The sequence below is a fragment of the Corvus moneduloides genome, chromosome 5, assembly GCF_009650955.1.
Source record: "Corvus moneduloides isolate bCorMon1 chromosome 5, bCorMon1.pri, whole genome shotgun sequence".
NCBI classification, from domain to species: Eukaryota; Metazoa; Chordata; class Aves; order Passeriformes; family Corvidae; genus Corvus; species Corvus moneduloides.
Genome location: NC_045480.1, coordinates 72783527 through 72804777, shown reverse-complemented (window position 1 = coordinate 72804777; position 21251 = coordinate 72783527). Strand labels below are relative to the sequence as shown.

At 50.0% G+C, this 21251-nt stretch overlaps 1 protein-coding gene across 2 annotated transcripts in view; it reads right to left on the bottom strand.

The window, feature by feature from the left end:
• The window catches only part of CCNI (cyclin I), a 23706-nt gene extending 2455 nt beyond the window's left edge, over positions 1-21251 (bottom strand). For both annotated transcript variants that reach the window (XM_032108109.1, XM_032108110.1), the window contains exons 1-5: positions 21109-21251; positions 9047-9203; positions 3565-3699; positions 1065-1139; positions 759-899 (exon numbers count right to left, since the gene is read on the bottom strand). In XM_032108109.1, the coding sequence (XP_031964000.1) occupies positions 759-899; positions 1065-1139; positions 3565-3699; positions 9047-9160 (465 nt within the window). In that variant the 5' untranslated portion in view covers positions 9161-9203; positions 21109-21251. The remainder of the gene's footprint in view (positions 1-758; positions 900-1064; positions 1140-3564; positions 3700-9046; positions 9204-21108) is intronic.

Here is a 21251-nt window from a genome sequence, read left to right as displayed (position 1 = left end):
GAGGCAGCTGGTGGCGCTGGCCAGGCCATGGCGCACCTTTGTAACAGCTTGGACACACAAGGGTCCTCCAGCCTAACCTTGGAGGCAACTTCTGCCCCATGGGGAAAAACCCACCGTGTTGAACCCCCCAAAGCTTGAAAACCCACCAGCCTTTCCAGTGCGACCTGCTTGGGCACCAGGCTCTAGGGCTCTGCAAAAGGCCTTCCCATCCACCCTTCTCTCTCCAGTGCACATGTGGTGTTCAGGGTCCCAGACAAATGCCTCAGGCGAGGAGCGAGGATAAAATTCCACAGAGAACCTCAGGACACCTCCCTTGGTCTCCTCTCATGCACGGATCTGGCTCTTGGCCGTGCAGGTCTGCAGCAGGCATGGATCCACAATCACAGCCCACCCTTGGGTCTTTCTTCATGGCTGCACTCCTTGTTTCCCTGCTGCCTGGCATTTAGCTTTGAGGAAAACCACTGGCAGTGAAGAGTTAGGGGCACGATTTTCAGGAGCTTTGAGTCTGTGGCTTAACACACCCCAGACCAGGCCAAAGAGGACAGACCCATGTTTTGGATATTACACTCCAAGAGTGACAGGTCTCCTCTGAAATTCTCTGGCAAGGCATTTTCTTTCAGAAACTAAAGGTACAGAGGAATTACGAGTATATTCCAAAGTCTTTGCTACCCTACAAGTAGAATTTTTGTCTGGGTGCTTCTTGACACATTATTTGCACTGACAGACACCAGAAAGGACAGGGGTAGCCCCTTACTTACAATATGAAGGAAATCCAGTGGCGTTGCCATGTGAAGATCCCAGTTCAGTTTATCCAGGATGATCTTCTCCATTCTGCGAATTTCAGCTGGAGAACAACCACAAAAGCTATCCCGAGCCAACACTTTCAGTACTGGAATCCTCTGCAAAAGCCAAGGCAAAAAAAGAAACGAGAACAAATCATTATAGAGAAATCACACTAGATGCTTTGTTCCTGTCCTGGCAAGCGTCAGCCACCACAAGCAGGCAAAGGTAGGGCTGGAAGGGCAGATATTCCAACAATGCCAAGGTAGGAAGAACAGAATTACCTCATCTTCCTCAATGGTCTTTGCAGCAAGGAAGAAGCAGCTGATTGCAATACAGTTCAGGTACTTTGGACGGGCCTGCGGGACAGGAGATAAGAGAGGGCTCTGTGTCAGTGTGATGCAGCAATGATGCCCTGATCCTTCTGTTGGGGCATCCCGAGCCCCAGCGTCTCATTGTGGATGTGCAGCTGACCTCTGACTACGCCCTGGCAGTGGCAAGCTGTGCCAAGCACAAATCCCTGCTCCGTGACATCGGGCAGGGCAGGGATCTGCCAGCCCCGCGATCGGAGTGGGCAGCGTGGGACTGGAAAGAGCTCGGGTTTAGGCACTGCAGCAGAACTGGGAAAGAAAATCCTAAGGGGAGCTCGTCCCCTCTCAGAAAAGCCACTTCACCTGCTGCAGCAGAGCTCTGTTCTGAGTGCTGCCGCGGGTCTGACACAGAATGGGAAGGGAAATGGGAATTGGAAAAGACTGTCTTTGCCTGGGGAACTGTAACTCAGAAAAACTTTTAAAAAAACCCTTGTGAAATTACCACTTGTAATTTCACACTACAGTTCCCAAAAATGTGGCCCAGGGATTAGTGGGGGAGAGCTGGTCCCTTCCACAGGGAGGTGGTTTTTAGGCAAGGTAAGTGGACTTTAGAGGGGAAAGGGGGAGTTTTTGTGAGATTTGTGCATGTGACCACCTTGACAAGGGGCTTTACTTCCACTGTCAACGTAACAACCACTGGCCATGGCCACCTCTTCCAGAGTGGCTGGGGCTGGAAAAGGCAGAGGCTGTTCCTAAAGCCTGGCACAGCTGCAGAGCCATGAACAGCGCCTGGCAGCTGGGCCTCCTGCCTGCAGTCAGAGATGGTGAAGGCAAAGGGGAGTGAAAATCCTGCGCCGAACCTGAATTCCACTCACAACCTGCACTTGTGCATTCAGGTGTCCAAGGGAATGAATTCCCTTAGGGCAGGACTGGAACTGGGCCTTGCTGAGAGCTAACCAGTGCTGTGCAGTGAGATACACCAACACTGCTGGCTCTGGGTAACAGCCAGTCCCAGCAATCCCAAAGTCTGCTCCTGGGGAAGGGACTGGTGGTGTTCATTATAAAATCCCACAGAGAAGCCCCTGGTGAAAAAACAGGAGTTCAGCTGCATCACAGGAATGAGCTTCATGGGAGAGGAAAACTGGGGAGGGAGCACAAAACCCCAGTGCTCATCCAGGCAAAGCCCCCATTCCCACTCACTGTCCAAAGCATGCAGTGGGCTCTGGACAGGTATTCCTGTGCTTTCAGTACAGACTCCCTGGCTGCTCCAACTTGCTGAAAGAAAACCTGCACTAGAGGGCATTGGTTGCTGAGGGATCTAAATCTTTGCCATCTCAGCATTACAGTGAATCAGCTGCTCTGGGTTCTGAATAACTTCCATGGCTTGCATGAAAACATGATCAATGTTTATTAATATTTCAGGGGGGAGTTAATGAATGATGTCACTTGTGTTCTACCAAACTCTCTCACACGGGAATGCAAGGGCACAGGCTGGGAACACATCCTCCAGCTCCCATCTCCTAAGGGATATGGCTTACCCAACACCGTGGTGGTGGGGTGAGACATGTGCAGATGAGAGCACGGATTGGTGAGGATGGAATGTAACTGAGCAAATGTGGTAGGAGATGAACTTCCAAAGCCTGACTTCACAGCTCCAGGCCAGGCATTCCAGGCTGGAGCACAGTTTGTTTTTTTACTTGGCAGGTGCAAAGTGCAGCCCAGCTAACAGGGCCAGAGGGGCAGCAGGTCCCACTTGCAGGGAGCACAAATGTTTTCCCCCTTTTTAAAGCACTTTCTATGGAGGAACAGCCTTAAACCCAAAGGGGCTCATCTATTCCGGTTGGGTTCAGCACAGCAGGAGGGCACAGCTGTCACATGGACAGCCTCCACCTGTGTCTGCTTCCCTTTCTCCTTCCCACCCCTTGGACCTCAGTGCAAGATGCAGTCCATCAGGCTGTAGAGCAGCTTGGTAGGGAACTGCTCCCCCAAAAGTCGTTGTCTGTGTCTCAATCTTCTTCACCCATTTTTTTTCCCATTTCCCTGCACCAGCCCCCTTGCCAGGCCCAAACCTCTCATCTGTTTTTTTTTCCCGGCTGGTTTCCTGCTAGCAGGTGCCCCAGCAATTCGGGGTGGTACAAATGGGAGGAAGGAAGCCGTGGAGGTGAGCAGGGCCCTTCCCTGGTGCTGGTGTCCCAGGGCTGGGCTGGGGCTGCGGCCGGGGCTCGTGGGCACTGCCTTTGCCTTCCCGAGTCAGCCCAGGCTCCGACAGGGAGCGGTCTCTGCGTGCCCAACCTCCCTGCCCCCGGATCAGGCTCTGGAGCAGAGCAGGTGCTGCCCACAAACGCGTGAGCAGGGCAGGGGCGAGTGCCGGGGAAGGAAGCGCTTCCATCTGGCCACACGGCTCAGACCGCGCACGCCAACAGTGCGGCAGCGCCAGGAATCTGTTCCCGTCTGTGGAGCTGCAAATGTTTACCTTTACTGCCGCTAAAAACCTGTCCAAGAGGCTGATGGCCAGGGCGAGCGTTTCTGGGTAAAGGTGGAACTGGTACTTGAGCTTGGCCAGCCACTGGATGACCTCATCCCTCTGCCTTGGAGAAATGGCTACATCCTGAGGGAGAGAAAAATAGACTGTTCTTACACACGGGCTGAGAAGGTCCCAAAGGACCAAAGGTTTTACCTCCACAGGAGTCACTCAGCACAGACACAAAACCTCCTTTGGAAAGGGGGAGCCTGGAGCCAGCCCCAATCACCACTTTGTCCCCACAGCTACTTATCCCATCCCAAAAACCTGCCCTGGAAAAGACAACTTTCCTTACAGCAATGTCAAACCTCACTCCAGTGTCACTGTACGGTGGGGAAAAGAAGATGGGTGACTTGCAGTTTGTCAAGCACTGGCAGGCTCAGCTCCAGAGTAGTTCCCAGAAAGGCATTATTTATTTAGTTATTATTTTTTATTATGTTTTTAACCTCCTCAGAACCATATGGATGTACAGAAATTCCCAGCTGGAACAAAACTCCCCTTGCTAACAGCAGAGTGGAGGGACCCTGCTGGCATTTTGTGAGGAAAGGTTTATTTTTTTCTTCAGATTATGGGGATTTTTTCTAGCTCAGTACCAGTTAAAATAAAGAAAATTGCGGACAGCTGACACAAAGCTCTCAGTGGCTCAGTTAACTGGGAGCAGGGCTGCAGCAGCTACAGCTTCACCTGCAGTCTGGGTTTGGTGCTTGCTTTAGGTGTTTGGCCCGTGTCTCTCCCATCGATCTGTTTGGACAACAGCTACAGTTCAACCACATGCACAGCTCAGTCATTGACATAAAATCCTTTCCTGTGACACAGTTCAGAAGTACCTCCAGCTCTCCTAGAGCCTTGCTCATTAACCAGGGAACTGTCTGGTCTGGCTCCGATGGGGATTTTTGGGCATGATCAGCAAGGATGCGTCCAGAAGCGTGAAAAGCAGGGCTGCAACTGCCCCCAGCAAGACCATGAGGGCAAAGCAGCAGGAGTTTAGAATAAAACCACCCCAGAACCGATACAAAATAAATACTTCAGGCTGCATCCACCCCTGAAACAAGTAGGTGTACCTTCCATGGATAGTAACAGTGCCCGTGTAGTGTCCTGAGCCCCAGCAGTGCCCCGGTGTCACGGGCACTGTCTGCTTGCTCCAAGGGGCCTCTCTGCTCTCAGGTGCTACTCAGCTACAGCCTGGATCTTGAATAAAAAGTACCTGCTATTTTCTGCACTCCAAGAAACACTGGTTCTTTCTAAAATCATCGATGCAACTCCAGGGTGAAATGTGAGCCCCCTTGGGGGCAGGACGGCCCGGGAGCACAATGAACACACCATACACCAGGAGAGGTTGTTGAACACTCTGCTCAAGGTGTTTGGGACAGTGGGAAGGGGCCTGGCTGTACCCGGGGGGGAAGAAGGGGAATGCTCGAGGAGGGGGTGCAGATGGCATGTGTGGTGTTCCTGCTGGGGAGGGAGGGCTCTGCCTCACCAGCATGGGAGGATTTCAACACCACCACCCCCCCCCAGCCCTTCCATCCCTGGCAAATCCCGTTCCTGCTCAGTCCCACCAAAAGAGGCAGCAGCTTCCACAGCTCCCAGTGGTGTCTGTCCTGGCTGGGCCCCGTTTCCCTGCGCCTGCCAAGGCAAAAGGTGAGGCCTTCTCCTAAAAACAGCACGGCTGGGAAGGGTAAGACTCTGTCTCTCTGTGCTGCCTCTCCTCCCCAGCCCTCCTGAGACCTCTCCTTGGATCTTCCGGCCCTTCATGGGCAGCCAAAAGGCACCATTTCAGACTGGGGGTGAGCTTTACCAGCAGGCTGGAACACAAGGAGCAGCAGCTGCACATGCAGTGCCTGCAGGGCCGGTCTTTGCCATGCGAAGGGAAAGGGTGTTTGACCCAAACCCACAGCGCAGCTGGGATGTGCAATTAAACCAAACCCAGCCCCACAGCGCCTGTGGGAGGAAGGAGCAACTGCAAAACATCCTCAGCTCGGTGCATGTCCAGCACAAGGAAGGCTCCAAAATAAAGCTGGCTCCTTAAAACTACCTGGGGAAGCAAAGGAAAGAAGGGCAGTCTCCAGCTCTTTTTGGCACCCTACAAAAAACTCCAGACCCTAGCTTCAAATAACGGAGCAGGAGGGTGGGGGCAGAATCCCCTCACACAGACAGACAGGTGAGTTTAAACACCAGGAAAGGTTGTTACAGCCAGGTTTAGGAGAGAGGCAGCAGGAGTAAGAACTGGTCCCCCCGCCCCCACAATCCCTGCTGCTGCTCCATGCAGGGCAAAGAGCTTCCCACACAAATACCAGGCTTTATCCCTCTCCCTCAGAGCTGTCCCTGGGTCACCCTCCGAACACAAATAACAAAATGCAGCACAGTAAAATTAATTAAGCAGCGAGGTCACTGATCCTTAGTTAACTGAAACTAAAAGCAAAACTGAGACACTCTGGTGGCTGAAAGTGAGAAAGTCCCTTGGGTGGAAAGTGAAGGTTCCTCCTTGGGGCAGAGGTACTTTCTGTGTATCACCCCTGCTCCAGGCAGGAAAACCAGAGGCCATGACTTGGGCGCTCCAGAGTGCAAGCACAGAGCAAATCATCTCTAGGGATGCTGATCTCTCTCATACCTTGAGACTTTTGGAATATGCAGCCTAAAATAAATACTGTCTGTGAACTCAAACACGACTCTAGTTTATTGCTGCCTAATCTAGAGAAAACACCTCAGCTGATAATCTTTTCCTTAAAGGTCTGCTGTCCCAGACAGGTGTTCTACTCTTTCCCCCTATCTGTTGCTGCCTGGGCCCTGTGGGCTCCTGGGCAGTGAGCAGGTGGCCTTTATTAGGACTGGAAATAAACTGAGCTCTCCTGATTCCTCAAGTACAGAGAACAAGTGGGGAGACAGAGTGAGCCAGAATAGGAAAGAAAGGAGACATGACACAAGTGACGCTTTCTTTCTATAAAAATAAACCTAAAACTCTTGGCTCACACCCTTGTCAGCCACAAAGTTACGTGGTAATATGCAAAAATAAACCTTTGACCAGTCTTTACGGCTCCATTTCTCAAGCCTTAATCCCAAGAAAACTTCTGAATGTCACCTGCATCTCATATAACCCATGGCGGGAGGGGGGACCCAGAGGGGAAAAGAATCCATTCAGAAGCAGGAGGAGGTTCCAGACTCAGCCCACCTGTTTTTTCAGGCTGAAAAGCCTTTGTGTGCTCTGGCTTTGGTATCCTGCACATACCCAGAACACTGGCCTGCATTTAAAGGAGGGAAACGGGAGTTTTTAGACAAAAAGCACAGACGAAACAGAAGAATCACGTACATTAAATCACCAGGAACAAAGTCCCCAACATAATCTGCACCCCATCGTAAAAATGAAAAGTCTTCCTGCTTTTACAACTACAGCTTTCTTTCTTCCCCTAAAGACCTCAACTGACACATATTTAGAAACTGAGTTTGTTCCGGTTTTAAACACCAGAACTAAAAATGTCTCCTGAAGAGTCAAAACAGAAAGTTTACTCCCCAAAAATACCTCCCTAGGGTCTCCAATCAGATCATTTGATTTCTGCAGACGCACTCAACGCTGTCAGTGGCAAAGCAGGTGAGTTCATTAAACCTCTGTGCAGCCGGTCCACCCTTGGAGAAGGGAACGGAAAGTTCCACACGCTTCGGGGTGCCAGATCTGATCCCCAGAGGATGCAGATTTCCCCATGCCATGGGAAATAAACAACAGTGTCGTGCAAGGGAGGTTTTAGGTTGCTGCAGCCGTTTTCAGAAGACGGCAGTGGATATTAGGGAATCTGATGTTATCTTCTCCCAGATAATACAGAAAATAGGATAATTCACACTGAATGTCCATGCCTGCATTGTCGCCAAAGTGAAATGTGTCATTACAGACAGGAGTGTTCTCAGCTGCTCCGTGGCCTCCCAAGTCCGGATTTCCCCCGAACAGGCAGCTGTGTTTATGCTCTCCTCTCCATCTGACCTTCCTACATCTCACACTCACACACACAGAGCTTCCACTCCCAGCTAGTGATTCCTTACTGGTAGAAAGCATTTAGGAGCACAGCACTGATAATGCCAGTGTGTGAGCTATTTTCCAGGAGGAAAATAGAAAGAAAAAGGTTACACCGAGACACGCGTTTTGGGGGTGGAAATTCCAGGAGCAAGGACAAGCACAGAGGAGGGATTGCTGGGAAGTCTGCCTGAGGCGGATGGTGGTTTCTGAGCCACCAGAACCAACTTTACCAAGGCAGAAAGGCAAATGCCTCATCCCTGTGAAATCTTCACCCATGAATCTGGTTTGGTCCCTACCCTATCTTGTTATCCTGTAATCTTATCTCCCTACATTATAATCACCCCAGGAGTACTGCCAGCAGGGAACGACAGGCTGGTTTACCATAAGCCAGAATCTTAAGCTGTACGTGCCTCAAGACAGCCACAGCTACAACACACTCCACACCTCTGACAGCCAGATCACTCCTTTGGAAACTGAAATGTGGATTAGCAAAACTAATACTGAGGCCCCTAAAAATGTATTTGCTCCTCCCCCACAGCAGCAGCTTCTTGTTTGCCAGACGGAGAAAACAAACACGACAGGGATTAGCTCTGACAACAGCTGACTTACCTGTGTGAACGTTTCATGTGGTGCAACAACAGCAAGCCTGGATCCAAGCCCTCAGTGTGGTTATTTCAGCCCAACCCGGCAACAAAGGGCCAGAAATTCTGTGCCAACATCCTCACGTTTCACATTTTGTTTCAGACAGAACTTTGTGGAGGGCACAGGTGTTTGTGAGTGCTCAGGCGAGACAGAGCCTCCCCCAAAGAGCACAAACCCACTTCAGGCTGCGTGAAGCCATGAGCAGCCTGGTGCAACCTCCCTGTGGCACGAGCCAAGAGGGGGCCTGGACTACAGAGCCCCTGTGGGCTCTTCCACCCTGAATTTTCCTCCAGTCCTGTGAGAACATTCCTCACTGCAACAGGCCAGTGCCTGGCTCTGCTTCCCTTGACACAAGCTTGCATCCTGCTCCATAAACAGTCCGGCTGGAGTCAGTGGGGTTCTTCCTGGAGCAGGCACCAGATCGGTGCTGTCATTAGTGAATTACTCCAAGAAAATGAAACTACTTTTAAGAACTGTTGCAGGGTTGGTGCCCAGCAGAAACAGGCGCTAATGATCCACACAATTTGTAAAATCAATTTAATCAAGACTATGTATGTGTGTGCTTTCACAAGCCCAGCAGAGATCTAACCCTGTGTGCTGTGCAGTGTGTTCTGCGCCCCTGGAGGCAGGTGTGTCCCTCAGATAAAGAGGGAATCACTTCCTTCAGAGGCTGATTCCCCAAGTCTCAGGAAAGGTAACTGCTCCTGAACACCTTCAGCTGCTCCCATAACGAGCCCCCCCGGACAGTCTCCTGCCTCTGCTAGGATGGACGATGTGAAAGACAGACATTACCTGATTGGGCTGAATTTTCGGCACACGTGCTTTCCACATTTGAGCTTCCCTAGAGATTGCCATCTCCAGAAGGAGAGACAACCTCTGGCTCTCCAGGGGTCCTGAAAACTTCATGGTAACCCTTGGATCCACCTGCCACCCAGCTGGATACAGCTACCTGCAAAACCAAAGACAGCCTGGTGAAACACTGAGCTGTGCCTGTCCAGGCAAAAGCGCAGAGGGGACGAAAGCTGCAGGAAATGGAACTGTTCCCCCGGCCCTGGCGCAGCCTCACCCGGCAGTAACAGCCTGTCAAAAAACTTGTCCATTACAAATGGAAAACAAAGCAGAGACAAGGTTCTTATCTTTTATTTCTTTAAAGGCAACGGATTCCACCACCTGCTCTCAAATGGAGAAGATGATCTGATGGAAAAGGTCATTTAGGTAGTTCTAAGACTGCCTACCATGACTCTGGCTGCAGATTTTTGACAGTATTAAATCACTTAAGCAAAACAATTCAGCCCTGAAGGGTAAATCCATGGGAAAGTTATTGAAACTTCAGATCTTTGCGTGAGGTCTTGTGCAATCCCCCAAAGGTGGTTATTGGCCAAACACTAACCAGGCATTTTCACATGAATACAACAGTCCAGGCTGTATTTACAGGAAATAAACAAGGTGCCGACTCCAAGAAAATAAACAGAATTCACAGGGAAAATGATCCATTATTATAAATAATAACAAAAGCAGCTCTGAGCAAATGAAGTTTCAAGGTGCTTTCCCAGAGCTAAAGGAAACCTTAAAGATCAAGACTGATAGAGAACAAGTATTATTCTTTATTCACACAGCTTGCACCAGGTATAGTACCACACTCCAGTCCCACCTGGAGCCCAGAATGTTTTAACTGGCAAATAAATGTCAGGGCCCTCTGTCCTGAACAGGAACCCCATCTATATTAGATTTTTATAAAACAAATGCTGCTCCATGACCAAGGGACAGCCTGTACTGGCTTGGCATATCCCTAAACAAGATTTCCAGATGTCACTGCATAGATTGAACACCTTGGAACCAGGAGTCCCAAACAGGACCCCTAAAGCTCCGTGGTGTGTCTCTTCCCACCAGCCCCCAAATGGCCACTGCGGGCTGAAAACCTGTCAGAAGTTCCTCACTTGCCCAGAGGGAGACTCTGCCTGGGGAAATGAAACTCCAGAACCTCCAACCACAGCTTATTTACGTCCATTTACTCGATTTTGCATTTCTCTTTTAAACCTGGGGCTGATCCTGAGGACACTCACTGTAAATGGGGCTGAAGGGGAAACAGGGATGCACATTCCCAGCCTCACCTCCAGCTCCTTCCCTTGGGGGCTTCATTAGCATCTCATGATCCTCCCATCAGATGCCACAGTTTTCCCCGTGGCTGGACTAGTTCCCAAAGGCTGGATCCCTCACCGTCTCAGACCACAGCTGGAGAAGATGGCAAAGGTGGCCTGAGCGCTGCACCAGGTGGAGTGTGGCATGAGTAGGACCAGACCCACGGCAGAGGCTGAAGCTGGGACCAGTGCTGAGAGCTGGGGGACCGGGAGCAGCTCACTCCACGCTTGTCAGGAAAAAAGCAGGAGCTATATTTAGCCCGACCATGTCTCCTAATATGAAATATTGATGGTCCTTCCTTGGTTTTGCAGGAAAGATAGAGTAATTAGCCAACCCCCAAATCACTGCAGACCACACAGGGAAAAGTTTCAGGCCATTTTCTTCTGTTGTGACTGATAAACATTCCCACCATTTTTACAACACAAATGGGTTTCACAGGCCTCTGGAACCAGAAGAGAGCTTTTAGCTACCCTGCTCCCCTCCGAGGTTGTCCCTGTGCTGCCTGGGCTGGTCAGCGGCCTCAGCAGAGAGCTTAGGGCGTCCCTGGAGCCCCCTGACATACCCAGGGCCCTGCAAGGGGCATTTTTAGTGAGCACCGCTGCCAACTCCTCTCCAGTTGCCAAGGGCAAAAGAGAGGGGAAATAACCTTTCCTTTGTAAACCAGGGATGTAATTCAATTGAGGGCTGAGGCACAATAACCTCTATAAGGGAAAAAAGAAGAGGAATGACGCGCTTGAAAGTTTCCCTTGGAGCAACAGTGGTGCACAGTTTTCCAGCACAGAGAGCACAGCCAGGCGACTGGCCAAGCACCCCGGGGCTGAATCCAGTTTGCATCTGCATTTACATAGCTCTCCATCAGATAAATGCATGCCATTGGAAAAACAGCCAGCAGGACTTCGTGCAGGCTTCCCAAAACACAAGGGAGCCGGGGCAGATCGGGCTCTGAGAGGATGAGGAGCAGGAGGGCTGGCACAGCTTCCCAAAATCCAGCACAGGGAGGTCCACGGACTCTTGTCTCTGCCCAGCTCAGGATGATAATACCTGAGCAGCCCAGAAAGCAAGCCCAGCACTGCAGGTCCCTGTCGGTGTGGCAGCACCTCTCACACAGCAGCAGGGCCAGCAGGGCGGCTGAGCGTGCCCCCACGCCAAACATCTGCTCCAGCCAAAAATTTCCCGTGTTTTTCTGCAACAGAGCCTGAGTTCCTCCATGGCTGGAGGAAGTGCCCAAGCCAGGACAGCCACCATGAACTAACTCACCCCAGCTGTCTGCTTCTTTCCCTGACTTAAAATTAAACTTTAGCTCTAGGGTGCTGGCTTTTTGGGTTCGGGTTATTTCTCCTCTGTGGTTACTTTGGGAGTTTTTCAACCACTGTTCAAACAGTTCCTGAAGTTCCTAATCTTCACTGGAAGGTCAACTGGCTGCACTGAAACCTCTTAAAGAATAGATGGGGAGTTAATAAAGGAGAAGTGATCCCAGTCAAGGCACCGGCTTTGACATCTCCTGTGAGGAGCTGTAAGTCGGATCTCGCTCTAAAATTAGAGCGAAAACCTTGGTGCAAGGTTTTCACTTGTGAGAGGCATTAAAGATCACCTGCTTATCCACGGTAAATACCCCGAGCTGATCCATAAAATAAAGACCTCTCATCTCCTAAAGATCTCTCTTTGGTCCAAGTTTATAGCTACCTTGGCTCAAAAAAATACTTTTCCGTTTCCCTGGAGAGATTTTAGGCTGCGAAGTGCTGCAGGCTACAGTTTCCAAAAGCAGTTTCTGCAGGAATTGGGGCAGACGACTCCCTGGCCAGAAACACTTCATGGTTTGGGGGGTGCATTCGTGTAGGATGCAAAATAGAGGAGTTGGGTTTTTTCCAAACCTTGTAATCACTTGCAGTGACTATGAAAAAGTGCCTCCTGCACACAAAAGATGCTGTTCCAGGAAGGTACTATCCACTAGCAGGACAAGCTCCTAACACAGCTCCTGATTTTCCTGCCTCCAGTTGCAATTTAACTGTCCTGATACAACTGCACTATAAACAGGATCACTGAAGTAATTTAGGGCAGTAACAAAAACCTCTTTGGTTTCGATTGTGACTTGTTTTCTGTTTGCTACGGGGGGGTTTGTCTGTTTGCTTTTTTAACACGGCTCATTTTGTAAACAATTAACAAGAGTTCTAGGACTAGAGACAGCCCAAACTCCACTGCCTTTGTTTTGCACATCAAACCAGGTGGGTATTCTGAACCAGGGGGGCAAATCCAGTAGAGCTGAACCACCACACCAATTTCTGCAGGCCTTGTTAAGTATTATCAGGGACCAGCAGCCAGATCTGCTTCAGCTTTAGCAAGCAATAATAAAACCTCACAGATGACCTTCAAACAGATTCTTCTGGGCAGTGGGGGGAAGGCGAAGCAGAAGGAAGAGAGGAAGAGACTGAATTCCTTGCAGCTCCAGCCAGCCATCTGTGATTTCAAAGGATCCAAGCCTACTGCTAGCAGGAATGTCTAACTGCAAGTTGTGATTAGAAATTTCAAAGCTGTGGGCGGGGGCTGGGATGGATGTTAATTTTAGTATCTGGGGCTTTCTCTCAGCTTAACTCTTTCCTTACCCCCCAGCAGAGAAGCAGTCTGGAACTCTGTGCTGGGCAGAGGGAAATCCCAAAGCACAGCCTGATGTGACAGCAATAAATGAGCAGATGACCAGTGTGGGTTCCAATCACCTGGTTTGGGTTGTACAAAATAAATGGCCAGTGGAAACAGCTTGACAGTATTATTGTGAGACAATAAAAATTTTGCAAGCTAAATGGCTGGGAAAAGTATGTTCGGGAATATAATTTCAAATGTTGACACCTAAGTAAGCAAGTCAGTTTGAAGCAGATACAAACACAGTAAGAATACGAAGTATGGTCACATACCAAGTACAGTAAGAGTTTTCCCCATGAGAAGTGCGTTCGTGTCAGACCTAGGGGGCTGTGGGTGATCTCACACCTTGAACCAGCAGCACGTTTGAGGGGTGGCTAAGCCCGAATTGGGAAAGAGGCAATTTTCTGGAGGCTGGGAGAGGAAGAGGGCCCTTGCCACTTGTCTGTGTGACTCACCCGAGCTGCCTCCCACAACCTGCCACAAAGGCAAGTCTGTGAGGTATTTTGGCAGCCTCGTTCAGGTGGGCTCATCACACGCTCGCTCGCCACTTCTTTTCCTCCAACCAGATTTTTCCTGGGAGTGCAAATAAAGCTGACCTCATTTTGGTGCCGGTTTTCCAAACAGATGAATTTTTCCAAACATTTTAAAGGAACCTGCCAGCTAAAGCCACGGGTTGAAAAGGGAATGCAGAGCAGTGTTTTGATGGGAGGGAAGGGAGGAGTTTTTATGTCTGTTTTGAAACAGAAATCCCAGGGTCCATTTAGCAGCTAGGAAGGAGGGGCTCTCCAGAAAAGGGCTGCTCCATAAAGTGGACCAGTTCTAAGAGATCTCTGCTATCCTTCATTCCCCCAGCCTTGTGACTGACATCAGGGGTTTGCTGTTTACAGGAAACTTAAACGGTATTTTTCAAAGTAGGGACTTTTAAAAAACAAGGTAAAAGATGAACTCCTGACTGAACTTTCAGACAATGTCACCATTCTTCCCTCCTGGTGAGATGGGCGTGCTTCCAGACCCATGCCTGCCCCACTGCCTGTTCTAGTGGCTCTGGTAGGAACTGCCAGAGGAGGAGGAGGAGGTGGAGGTTTGTATTTCCTTTTTGTCTGGCAACTGCCAAGATGAGTCTGCTCAAGCAGCCTTTGCCCAGAAAGGCCTTTGGTCAGTAACGGCTTAAATATTCCGAGTGGTGCAAACAGGCTGTTTTAATCACAGCTCCTGTCCCTGCTGCGGCAGCAACACACCAAGCAAACTGTGGATAAAACGGAATTCAGGATTCAGCCCTAGGAGAACAGCTCCAGCTGCAGAACGTATGTGTTGACACAAAGAGCAGATGAAACTCAATATATTTTCATGAGTTCTGCTCCGAGATTTTGGTTTACTTGAACCTAAAAATCAGTGGAGGATGTAAATTCCTCACAACATTTATAAAAATCAGCCACAGGATGGATTTCAGTAGGAATGGGCTATTGTTTGGCAGCAGATCCCAAGGCATAGGTGAGGAATGTGAGCCTTTATTGTGTGCACTGGGGTGTCAGCCCTCACCTGGAATAATCACAGTGGTCACATGACAAAAAGATGGTGCCATCTTGTTCAGAACTGAAGCACCAGGCAGAATAAAGCAGAGAAACGAGCGTCTGCTGAAACAACCCTCACTGTTTTTATGCTTTTTCCAATGTAAGTGACAGGTAAATCCAAGACAGCAATGGCTGAGCCCTGTGCAAATTCCCTGTACACCACTGGCAAAGGGACAAGCAGCTCCCAGAAACAACTGACCAAGGTTTGCACGGCAGCCTCTGGGTTCTACTTTGGGACTCTCTGGATCTTTTGGGGTCAAGGTCCAGGACTACTGAGGGACACCTGTGAAGCTCTGAGGAACTTGAAGGTGTTGCTGTTGCTGAGCCACCAAGGCAGGGGGCTGAGGGAACCCCAGCAGTTTCGAAGGAGCATCACCAGCTGCCCCTTGACTTAGGGAGAGCCGAGCACCCAGTCAGCAGCACCTGGGAAAAGTCTATATAAGAGGCAGCTGAGGCAGCACCACCTTCTGCCAGAGCTCATGTGGATCCGAGTTGCTGTGAAGGGGGATTCTGGCAGCCCTGCTCCAGTATAACCAGTCTCAGGCACGCTGGTGGCACACCATGGGGCCCTTTCTCCTGCAGGGAGTGCCAAGGGCCTTGGTCCTGCAGAAGGTTTGGCTGTCTTGGAGGAGCTGTGGTGCCAAGTGAAGGAGTTTTAGGAGGAAGTGAGCAGGCTGCACACCATCAGAGTTTCATGGCAGATGGACAGGATTTTCTCTGGGACTCGTCAGGCTTGGAGAGCCTCAGTCCCACCTACAATAAAGAAGCAGGTAATGCTCACCTCCACTATCAGGGTAAGTGAAGCGTCTGGGGGAGAAGGGGAAGGGTGGAAGCAGGTGCCTCCTGGCACTAAAAGGAAAGCTTCTGCCCCACCTCAAGGTTTATAACTACAAAATAAGTTTCAAAGGATGTGGGGTGAGAGGACAAGGCGGCATCAAAAAGATAAAAACAAATGATACCTAAGTGGGGTCACTTTCAGCATTTGCATGTAAGCATGGACACATCTATGAGGTTCCACTATGGAGAAATCCCCCACACCCTTTCTGGTAGGTAAGCACGTTGGGGTGCTTTCCTGAAGCGTGTATGCTTATGAACACAGCGCGGGGAGGTAGCATGGAGAGGTGTGCGCAGGTGAAAGAACACAGAGGTGTGGTGCAATGGCTCCTGTGAGCTCGGAGTGCTGCAGTGGAGGGATACAGGCTCTACTGGAAAGAGGAGATGCTGGTGCCTTGGTCCCCGTGGGGGACTCCCAACGACTGTGGCATGTGCAGGCAGAACAATGTGGCAGAGCTTAAGGAAGCCAGGAGGATCCGGGACAGACGGACTCCACTGGACCTCCCACCCTCCTACAAGGAGGGGCTTGTTGGGACATGTGAGTGTCAGAGGCTGCCTTGGCTGCAGTGACCATGGGATAGCAGAAGCAGCTGGGGGAAGAGGTTACACAAAAGCCAAAGCCCAGCTGGAATTGCGTCTGGCAAGCTATGGGAGAGACTAAAGGGACTTGAGTACTTGGGTAGCAAGAGGAAGGCCAAGGATGATCTGGGCAGACTCCTGGCTGGAAGCAGGGTCTGGATAAGCAGACAGTGAGGTGGATTGAAAAGTGGCTGAATGACTGTATCCAGAGGGCGGTAACCAGTGACATTTCTTTACTGGGAGGGTGACAGAGCTTTGGCTGGGTTGCTCAGAGAGGCTGTGGAGTTTGCATCCCTGGAGACACTGAAAAGGCTCCATGTTTGGACCTGGTACAGAGCAACTGTAGCAACTACCAGGTCTTAGGTGGCCCTGCTTAAGCAAGGGCCTCAGACAAGGTGACCTTCAGAGGTACTTTCCAGCCTCAAGCACTCTGGGATCTCAAGGGCTAAAGGCTCAAAGCAGCCCAGATCTAAGGGCCCAGAGCAGCTCATCTGTTCTTCAGGCAGCAGGAAGGCTTTAAAATCAAAAGACAAAGGGGCAAACCAAACCTGGCATTATGTAATGTCTCACTGGTAGTCTTCTAAAAGCAACACATGCAGAGCATGATTCACTTCTCCCACCACCAATATAACTTGGTATAAATCAACAGTAACTTGAAGGAAGTCACTCCGAGGAAAACCAAGCTCACAAAGTATGAAGGAGAGGAGTAATTTCATTTAATAGGGCCAGAGGCTTTCAAGCTCATAAAAACTAACTCTCTACAGGCAAGGGCCAACAGGCATTTGGAATTTAAAGCATCATGCACCACCTTTTGAGTAAAATAATCCCCTGAAACCAAATAAATACAATGCCTCTGTGGGCAAAAACACAGAGACAGGATTCAGCAGTACCTCTTTTTGTCTTTTGGCAGTAGTCAGTCATTAACATCAATGAACAGCAATAAAACCAAACAAGTTTATACCCAGTTCAACACCCACATCCAAAAAATGTCTGACTACAATGGCTTGATTCCTCTTGACAACAACAAAAGAAAATTTTGTCTGAAAGCGTAAGTGCTCACCAAGGCCAATACTTTGCTTTGTAGATTCTGACTGGCTTCAGGATAAATCAGTGATTACAGCTAATATCAGGATACAGTGTGAGGCAGTAAAAAGAGGTAATTATGAGGAAATGAGGAATTATCTGCTGTTGAAACAATAGATCAATTATGAGGTACAGCACAGTAGCTGCAGAGCAGCATTCTTGTGCTCTGAGGGTACTGCCTCCTCTTTCTCATCAACCAAAGAGGGTTGCTCTTATAAAGCTTAATTATCCTCCAGGAGCTTGAGCTTGCTGACTAATTAGCGTCTTGTTGAGACAATACAGAAAAGGACGTAATTCCAATTGTCCGCAAAAATAGCATGGCACGGGCACAGTCCTGGCTCTTCCCTGTGTGTTCATCTTGCCTGTCCTATGACAGTCTTGATATACCCACAGCTCCGGACAACCTAAAATCAGTCCCGAGCCTAAAATAAAATGAACGCAGACATGGGAGCTCTGAGAGGTGGGGTACAGATAAAGGGGAAGGAAGCAGAGTGTCTGAGGCAGTCTGTAACAGCAGCTGGAGTGCTCCTGCTGCTGCTTCCACCGCTGAGTTGTGTGAATCCCGCTTTGCTCCTGTCACTGCATGCACGGACACACTCGCAGGGCTCTCACAAACGGAGACTAAGCTTAGTTTGATGGTTCAGCTGCATGGCTGCAGTTAGGAGCATGCCAACAGCCCCAAGATTTACAGTCAAAATTATTAAAAAGGGTAAAGGTTGAAGTTTTTAGGAGCCAAGTTCTTGTCCAGCAGACCACTGTAGTCAAGTCACCCCAGCCAAGAAACAGCATCTTGCTGTGTGCGGTGAAAAACCACCAGAAAGGTACAAAAGCCTCTGGCAGATGGATTCATCCAGCAGTGCCCATCATCCTGGTAAAGATGTTTGGTGTCTGGGCCGATGAGCAATATGGAGTATCTGCAGTAACATGTTATTTATGAGTGAGCTTTTAGAGGAGTTTATGGCACAGCAAGTGCAAATACCCGCTGTGGTTAGTCAATGAGTGTTGATAATATTTGCAGTCAGCAAACACACAGGAAGGGAAAATGTCAGACCACATCTGCTTCGTACAGAGACTGGAGGCACCTGAGATTTCCTTCCATCTCAATGACTTCACTGTGCTTTTCTGGCTTTTGAAAATAGCTATTATTGTGCTGTGTTCTCAAAGAAACTATTCTCAGTGAAGTAGAATCCCCCTTGAAATCCACCTCCTTGATGACCAGCCTGGCTATCCTGGTGCTTCATTGGAGTGTGCTGGTGACCAGTTCTTTGGTCAGGACCTCCTCAGGCCCCACAAAGTCATGGGAGCAAAGGCAAAAAGGCATATACAGGCAGGTTCCTGGGCAAGCTAGTTCTTGGCATACATTGTACCTATTGCAGGGGAGGAATACAGATCCCACAGCCGTGTTTCACTCCATCTGGAGATACATGTCTTCTTCACTCAAGGTTTGGTCCGTGCTCAGATAATCGAGCCCTAAGGGTTACCATTTGGCAGTCAAAATACCATGTCTAGTTTTCCTGAGGCCACTGGTCCTGCCTGACTTATAAAAAAATCTCTCAGTGTGAAGTAAGCTGCAGGTGTTTTATCTCTCCCTCCCATCGCCCAGTTCAAATGGATCATTTACATCAGCGTGATGCTGAACTTTATTTCCTAAATATAAAATGTGCCTCGTAAAAACACAAAGATTAGACCCGTGAATATAAGTGTTCCCAAAAAGCCAGTTCAGCATGAGGTCAAGACTAATTATTGCTTTAACCACTGGATGGCTGCAGGTGTGCAAGGGAAAGCATCTTCCAGCAGGCCCTGAGGGAAGGCGCCTTCCACCACAGGGACGCTGCTGGAGGTCTCATTTCAGTCCGTGCATGAGGAACGCTAAGAGGCAGGTGAGCACAGAAAGGCTGAGGATGGAAAATGAAAGAGACTGTAATTACAGGGGAGATGCTCAAAGCTTTAAAAAGCTCTAAACACTCGGTCCACCAAAAAGCTTCTCCCAGGGCAGTGACACGAGCAAAGACAGCGGCATTGAACAACCTCGCACTTGGACAGACCCCTGATTAAACTGATCAGTGTATGTACATATTACCGGATTCACCTGAAAATAACCTGAGAACAACTGATTTATCCACAAATGTTGACAGCATCAAAGGGTTACTATAAGCTGGAAGACAGGTGTGGAGACAGGGAAACACAGCTCCCAAGACCTGACCAGAGAAATGCCCCACAGTTCCTGCTCACTGCGGGCTCTCACCAGCACGGGCTGCAGCCCTGTGACACCCCAAACATGGAACAGTGGGAAAGCCTGACCCTGGCTGGCATCCAGCAAGGAGGACCTTCTGTGGACAGGATCTCGACAGAGCAAGGCTCCCACCAGAGGCAGTATCAGTATTTTTAAGTAGGGTCCCAGACCAAATAAAGTGCAGAGAATACAGAACAGACACAGTAATAGCAGCAGCTAAGATCAGTTCTGCCACATCAAACTGTACCTAAGTTCTACACGGGGGTAAAGGATAATTAAGTGTGTGTGTATCTATATACACACACCCCCCTCCATGTGAAAGTTCAGTTCCTACTGGGGAGAAGCCAAAAATCAACTTCCCACATCCCACGCCAAGGTCTGTGTAGGCACTGATGAGAACGAGCCCTGCCCCAGCCCTACAAGCCAGCCAAACTACTTGATAACCAAATTGGAATCATTTGCAGGGATCCAAAATCCAACCCTCGAGACAAGGAAAAGATGTCATGATTTGATTTTTGAGAGACACCCTCACCTTGCCTGACCTGGACTCCAGGTGCACCTACAGTGGGGCAGAGGTGGGGGGCACAGCTGTCACCTCTGCAGGCAAAGGGGAGATGCTTCCCTTTCCCAAGTGCGTCATGCACCACTTGCATCTTGCTCAGTTTAAACATTTAATTTAAAAAAATCTCACCCTTCTGTCTTAAAAAGGGGCTGTGCCGTGTACATGCTGTTGCAGCAAACCACAGAACGAAATGTCTGGGAGCAGACAAAGGCTGGTGCTGAAATAATTTTTAAACTCAAGCTTGAATCAGCTTGCCGTCTAACACCCTTACTTTTAAGAGTGGTAAAGTGAGGGATTGTTCCTTTTTCCCTCCTTCACAGGGTCAAAAGGGGAGGATAGGAGAGCAGGTTTTTCTGTGTTCAATGGACAAGTTTTCAGGAGGATTTTTTTTGTCAGTTTGCTTTCTACTGTAGGCACAAAAACCCATGGCAATCTCACTCCTTTCAGTTCACCCCTCTGGAGATGGATTTAGAGAACACAATGCTGCTCTTCCTTCAAGGAAACTTCTTCCATTGCAGACGGGAGAGCTAAGAGGGAAGCAGGGAGAGAGTGCAGCCCATCTCTGCAAATGAAATACACGAAGACAAGGGAACAAAACCCAAAACCAGGAGGCCTGCAGGAAAGCTGGAGAGAGACTCTTCTTCAGGTACTGTAGTGATAGGACAAGGAGTAATGGGTACAAATTGAAAGAGGGGAAATTTAGGTTAGATATTCGGAAGAAATTCTTTACTATGAGGGTGGTGAGACACTAGAACAGGTTGCCCAAGGGAGGTTGTGGATGCCCCAACCCTGAAAGTGTTCCAAGCCAGGCTGGATGGGGCTTGGAAGAACCTGGTCACCTGGAGGTGTCCTGCCCATGGCAAAGGGGTTGCGACTACGTGATCTTTAAGGTGCATTGCAACCCCTTTAACATTCTATGACTGTAAATCCCGTGCGTCGCGCTGTGACCAGAGTCACACCCGGGGCACAGATGCGCTGCTGAGCCCCTGCATGGGGCACGGGGTCACGGCGGAGGGGCGGGAGAGGACCCCGCGCCGGCACCGACGGGCACCGCATCCGCACGGGCACACAAAGCATCGCTCGCAGGATGCCTTGCGCGCGTTTATTTTGCGCGTGTGTAATTACAGCGTTTATAATTACAGCGTTGCACAGCGATGCCGTGCGCGCACCGCGCACGCCCCCCACACCCCCGATCCCCCCGTCCCCTCCCGGCTCTCACCTCCCCTGCGCGGCGGCGGGGTGCCCGGCGGGGCCCGGCCATCAGCACCCCATGGCGGGGCGGCGGCGCCGGGGCTCCTCCGCGGCGCTTCAGCACCGTGCGGGGCCCATGCCCGGGGCGGCGGCGGCGGCGGTGGCCGGCGG